Raw genomic sequence first — 6,792 nt, forward strand, 5'->3', positions numbered from 1 at the left:
TATAAATATACATTATTAATTTAATATTATAATTAAATAATTAAAAATATTTTTATGAAAAATATTATTTTTATAAAAAATATTTTTTATATATAAAATATTTTTTATAAAACAAACAAAACCTAAATGATTGAAAATTTATTTATTATTATTATTATTAAATAGGAAGAATTTCTTTTGGTGTTACCATATGGATATATTTTCTCTTGATTTTGTCACATGTTACTTAACATAGATTGGTTATTATGCTTTATAATGCTATAATTATGATAGTTATCATTTTTATACTAAGTATTTAATTCTATTTCCTTTTTTTAATTCTCTTTTTATTTTGTATTTCTACTATTGCCATTATTAATTATCCTAACATTAATTATCATCAATTATTATAATTATCATTATATAAAAGTGTCATGATTTTATCATTACACTAAAAAAACTTTTTTTTTTTATCAATTTTAATTATTATATATATTTATTTATGAGGCTATATTGAGTAATTATGTGAATGTTATAATAATCAAATTGCTGCATGTGTTTATTCATGGGGCTTCATTAGGCTATCATGTGGATGTTACAACAATATTTACAAAGTGTTGATGAGAGAGAGTACAAAATCATGTCATGCATAAGAATAAAAACATAAATTAAATAATATTTATTAAATAAATAAATGATTCTTAATAGGTAGCTAATTATTAAATTATAATTTACATAAATATTATATATTTATACATTATATTTATTAGTATATTATATTATTTTATGGCACTTTCTCAAAATAATTTCAATCTTCAACACCAGATAATTTTTTAAAGAATTTTTCCCAAAAAATATTCCAAGAAAAATATTTTTGAAAATATTTTAAACAAACAATATTTTAAAAAAAGATTTATAAAAAAAAATTTTAAAAATCTCTTAAAATCAGTTTTCTGAATTTTTTTTAAAAAGGAGGAAATATTTTAAAGAAAAATAATCAAGTAATAATTCTAAAATAGCATATTAAGATCAATTGTTTGGTATGAGCAAATCACCAGGTGGTCTAATAAAGTTTAAATTATTTTTATAAATAAAATTATTTTAAAATATTTTAAAGAAAGTAACAATAGAAATTGTAATTAATTTATATATAAAAAATAAATAAGTTATTTTTAATTAATTACACTAAAAATTAATTAAAATGTACTACAACCTTTAAAAAATTATTTTAATTAAATTAATTAAGAGAAAATTCTAAATGAAAAATTAATTTAATAATAATAATAATAATTTATCATTATTTAGAAAGTTAAATTAATTAAGAAAAATTTAGATTATAATTAACATATTAAATTAAAAAATGAAAATGATATATTATCACCATACATAGCAATAAATACCAATAAATATCATAATAATGCAAAATTCTTTTTTTTTTTCTTTCAAAGACAGACAGACGCACACACACGGCTCAGCGATAGGACACACTCTTTGATAAAATTATAGCAATTTAATCAAGATAGGATAACTCATATAAATCACATACACACACACGCTATCCATAACTAATGTAGAGTCTCGAAGGACCAACCCTTCATTTGGAGGACTACGTGTCCGTGGCTCATGTTGGGAGGGGGGGGGGGTGACGAATTCTATGCACACACCGACTCTCTCTCTTAGAGATTTTGAGTTTTTCTTTTAAATACAGATAGATGCATACACACGATTCAATGATAAGACATAATCTAAATAAAATTATAATAATTTTACTAAAATAAATTAACTCATATAAATCATATATACTATCAATAATCTATCAACAAACAATCAATATAGAATCTAGAATGACCACAAAATTCTCTTTCACTAAGCAATAAATGAACAAGTACTAGTAATAGAAAAGATACTCAATTTATGAGAAGCAACTTGGACGTCCCCACTGATGTGATCCATGTGGAGAGCTTGGACCCACATAAATTAAAAAAAAAACATATGAATGCTTTAAAAAAGCAAGCTTTCTGCTTCAAAACGCTGTTATAATTTTAAAGTTTGACATTGAATTTTAAAGTTTGAAATTACCTTTTTAAAAAAAAATATAATTTTAAAGGCTATTGAAAAAAATAGTTTAAAAAAAAATTTTTTTATTATTTTAATATTTTTATGATTAAAATTAATTAAATTTAATTTTTAATTATTTTTTAACACTCTCTAACTAGTATATTAGAGAATATATTTAAAAAATTGATTTTTTCAACAGTAGTTTCAACAGTAATGCTAAACAGACCTATAAGTAGTGTTCAAATTACTTTTTTATTTTTACTCTATCCTATTAAATAAAAATTACCCCTTCCAAAATTATTTTGTAAATCGCCCTTTGAGTTTTTATTTTTTTTTAAACTTACCTACATAGAAAAAAGCCCTTAGATGTGTCTAATTAATTCCAGCCTATATATATACGTCCTTTAGACAGGCAGTGACTTGTGGGAAATAATGGAAGAAATATTCCCTCTTTTTTCTGGTATTTTGCTTCTGCTTTGGAGCTTTCTAATTATTTATCTACTCCATGTTTGGTGGAAGCCTGAAAGTTGTAGAATAAAGCTTAGGGAGCAAGGGATCACAGGTCCTCCACCTTCTATGATATTGGGAAACATTCCAGAAATGAAGAGAATGGTGTCTCAAATTTCTGAAACTCCAAAGATAGATGGTTGTTTAACAGTCTTGCCATATTTCCAGCACTGGACCAACAACTTTGGTACCATATCTTATGCATATTTTTATTTAGATTTTGTCTATTTAATTTTCCCATTTCTCATCTTAATAATATTTATGACAGGAAAATTATTCACATTTGAACTTGGGGGAATACAATTGTTATACGTGAGTAATCTAGAGCTGGTGAAGGAAATAAGTCGCTTTAGATCATTGGACCTTGGGAAACCTGCATACCTGCAAAATGAAAGAGGAGCTTTATTGGGCAAGGGCCTTATTACAGCAAATGGTGCAGTTTGGTCTCATCAGAGAAAGACCATTGCTCCACAGCTCGGCACGGAGAAGGTTAAGGTAATTAATCAAACTTAAATGTATAGGTTTTATTGATATTATTATATATTTAAGTTAATAAATAAGAGATTAATAAAAAAAATTTTTTTGCAGGATACGGTGAAGCTGATGGTGGAGTCTGGTGATACACTAGTTAAAACGTGGGAGCAGATAATTGACAGCGAGGGTGAGGATGGGATTGTCGAGATCATGGCGGATCAGCATGTGAGAAACTTTACCTCTTACATAGCTTCAAAAATGTTATTTGGGAATGATCACCATAAAGGAATAAAAATATTTCCCAAGTGTCAAGCTCTTATTAACGCCATGGGTGGTGCTACAGCTCTTGGGATTCCCTTATCGAGGTATGTACGTCTCTCCTTAATTTCATGGTGTTTTTTTTTTTTGGAAGAAGGATATTTAGGCACATGGGATTTCTGCCTTGTATTAAAAGTGACAGGAGCGCTGTTTTTTTTAGTGTATATAATTTAACGTTATTGGTAGTTAAGCGACAAAGGGACTGATGACATTAAATAATATGACTAAGGGCTAATGTTGCAGGAAAAAGCTGATGTAGTACTGACTTCAGTGCCCATCAATATTTTTAGTACTTATTTTATTTTGAAATTTAAGTGTAGGAAAATGAAAGCATAAATTTTAAATTGTCAAAAAAAAAAAAAAAGAAAACTCAGACTTGAATGCTAAAAACACTATAAGATGCTTAAGTATATTTTTTCTCTTTATTTACTAATAAATTCTCATATTTTGGAAAATAAATTTTTAAATATTATAATTATTTTATAATATAATTATAATATATTGGAAGAGAGAGACAAATAGATAATTAAATATTATCTGTTTCTCTCTCTTTCCATTTATCTTTTCTTGAATGGTAAAATCACAAAAATACATGATGCTTAAGTAACCTTTTCTTTTTTATTTATAAATAAGTTTTTAAATATTATAATTATTTAATAATATAAATTATGATATAGAGAGAGAGAGAGATAGAGAGGGAGAGACAAATAGATAATTAAATGTAATGCTTTTGCCTTAGTCTCTCCCTCTGGCTTTGTCTCTGTGTGCTTCACACCGTGTCTCTCTATCTTTCTCTCTTTCTCTCTCTCCCCCCATGTCCCTTGCCCTCTCTCCTTTCCTATTTATGTTTCTTTCCATTTCTTTCTCTCTCTCTCTTCATTTCTCTCTCCCTATCCTCTCTCCTCATTTTTGTTCTCTCTTTCTTGTGTTTTTATTATTGTTTCTCCTTTATCTATCTCTCTTTATATTTATAAAAGGAATTTCCAAAATTTAAAACAAGTTGTAAGATTCACAAATTTGTAAGAAAGAGAGATGAAAATGAGGAGAGAGATAGAGAGAGAGAAAAGGAGAGAGGGTGATGCATTTTGAGAGAGAGTTAATCTCCCCCTCTCCACCTGTCTCTCTTCTCTCTATCTCTCTTTTCTTGTATATCATAATAATGTTATTAAATAATTATTTATTTAAAAATTTATTTATCAAAATATAAAAACTTATTTACAAATAAAAAAAAATACATTTAAATATATTGTACTTTCACGCGTTTAGTATTCAAGACTTAGAGCTTTCTTTTTTTAGCAATTCATATTTATATTTTCAACTTTTTGCATTTAGATATCAAAATAAAATAAGTATTAAAAATGATGATGTGGCTTTGATGTTAGTGCCACATTAGGTTTTTCCTACCACATCAATGCTTAGTTAACATAAAATAATTTTTTGAATTTATTTTTAAATTATTTTTAATTTTAAAATATTTCTTTTAAAATTATTTACAATTTATAAGTAAAAATTAATTAAAAAAAATAAGATTTAAATGTCAAACAATTTAATAAATTATTATTTTATGATTAGTGTAATTATTCACTTTCCAAATTTCTTAAATGCATTCCACTTTAATTCTTTTTTGTACTTTCTTTCTTAATTATATAACTACAATAGTACATGAACAATTATATTGCCATTTCATCAATTAAACGTAATGTATATAAGAATTTGAAATTTGACAAAAAAAAAGGGTTAATTTATCTTTTTTTTTTTTAAATTAAAATTGTCACAATAAAAGCATTTAGGGAGCCAATAAAAATATTTCTAATAAGACAACTTTTATAAATTTTATATTTATATACTTTGGTCCATGAAATTTTTCTGACCGTTTGAGCTACCGGAGTATAATTGAATGACATGTGGGAAATGAAGTATACCTAAAAATTTATCTGCTTGCGGACTAGAAAATAGAAATTGAAGAGATATTTATTATCTTACAACTTTTTATTTATTTAATGTCCATGCTTATCATGTGTGCATGTTCATACACGATCTTATTGTTTCGTTCATGAATCAGATTTCTCCCCACCAAAGCAAATAGAACAGCGTGGAAATTATCCAAAAAGATTCATGGCATGATTATGGACATAGCTAAGGAGAGAATTGGATCTACATCCGAGGACATGTTACAAGTGATCCTAGAAGGTGCCGAGAATGGTGAGCTTTGGCCATTAACAAAAGATGAGTTCATAGCTGACAACTGCAAAGATGTCTTCTTTGGTGGCTATGAACCACCTGCTCTTGCAGCAATTTGGGGTTTAATGCTGTTAGCTTCGCATCCTAAATGGCAAGCTCGTGCTCGTTGTGAGGTTCTAGAGGTCTGTGAGGGCCAACAGATCCTAGATTACAATATGCTTACCAAGATGAAAGTGGTGTGTACAATATTAAATCAAAAGAAAATCACCAATTAATTAATAACTTACATTCCATGATTTAACTAGCTAATTTGTGTTTTCATGAACTTGTGCAGTTAAAAATGGTGATCCAAGAGGTTTTGCGGCTTTATCCAGGAGTGGCATTGGCATCAAGGCAGGCCTTGCAAGAAGTGCAGATTGGTGATGTGCAGGTTCCAAAAGGCGTAGGAATTTGGATATTCCTATTAGCATTACATCGTGACCCTGAGCTTTGGGGACCTGATGCAGACGTGTTTAATCCCGAGAGGTTCATTAATGGAGTTACAGGAGCTTGCAAGTCTGCACAAGCCTATATACCTTTTGGCTTGGGAGCTCGAATTTGTCCTGGACAGAACATGGCTATGATAGAATTGACAGTGCTGTTTGCTCTCATATTGTCCAATTTCAACCTTACCATCTCTCCTAATTATCGTCACTCTCCAAAATTTGGTCTTCTTTTGGAGCCTGAGCATGGTTTGAAACTTCTCGTTCGAAAGATATAACTGCTTTGCCTGATTTAGCATAGTACGCATGTAAGTGTGCTGAATAAGTCTTTGAAATATTTAAGTGCTTAGAAATGTGTATGGAGTGATTATAAATGTGTATAGTATGCTTAGTAATTTGTGTGAAGTATATATATATATATATATATATATATATATATATATATATATATATATATATATATATATATATATATATATATAAAAGTGTTATATCTCAACTTTAATTTGTTAAAACAAAATCCTTCAATGTAGAAAAGTCACTTAAAGATGCTACAGTAAATTTCAGGTTAGTATATATATATATATATATATATATATATATATAAATATGGGCAGAGTAAAAAAAAAATTTGTTGAAGGAGCCAATGCAAAAAAATTTTAAAATATATAATAAATAAAATATTTTTAATACTTTTTAATATATTTTCAATAAAATTAATAAAAAATAAAAAATTGGGTCAATATTTTATATTTTTATTAGGGATAATGATAACAAAATTCTATACTTTCAA

At 27.0% G+C, this 6,792-nt stretch overlaps 1 protein-coding gene across 1 annotated transcript; it reads left to right on the forward strand.

The window, feature by feature from the left end:
- Positions 1-2,461: 2,461 nt before the first annotated feature.
- LOC110653212 (cytochrome P450 714C2) lies at positions 2,462-6,394 on the forward strand. Its single transcript, XM_058143408.1, has 5 exons — positions 2,462-2,731; positions 2,813-3,039; positions 3,133-3,383; positions 5,399-5,753; positions 5,852-6,394. The coding sequence occupies exons 1-5, from the start codon at positions 2,470-2,472 to the stop codon at positions 6,275-6,277; spliced, it is 1,521 nt and encodes a 506-aa protein (XP_057999391.1). The 5' UTR covers positions 2,462-2,469; the 3' UTR covers positions 6,278-6,394.
- Positions 6,395-6,792: the final 398 nt, after the last annotated feature.

Source organism: Hevea brasiliensis, chromosome 1 (assembly GCF_030052815.1).
Source record: "Hevea brasiliensis isolate MT/VB/25A 57/8 chromosome 1, ASM3005281v1, whole genome shotgun sequence".
Taxonomy (NCBI): domain Eukaryota; kingdom Viridiplantae; phylum Streptophyta; class Magnoliopsida; order Malpighiales; family Euphorbiaceae; genus Hevea; species Hevea brasiliensis.

Bases quoted from the DNA above. Each gene is read 5' to 3' on its own strand.
- LOC110653212 (XM_058143408.1), top strand. From the start codon at position 2,470: ATGGAAGAAATATTCCCTCTTTTTTCTGGTATTTTGCTTCTGCTTTGG. The intron at 3,384-5,398 runs GTATGTACGTCT...TTCATGAATCAG, and splicing joins CTTGGGATTCCCTTATCGAG to ATTTCTCCCCACCAAAGCAA. The intron at 5,754-5,851 runs GTGTGTACAATA...GAACTTGTGCAG, and splicing joins TGCTTACCAAGATGAAAGTG to TTAAAAATGGTGATCCAAGA.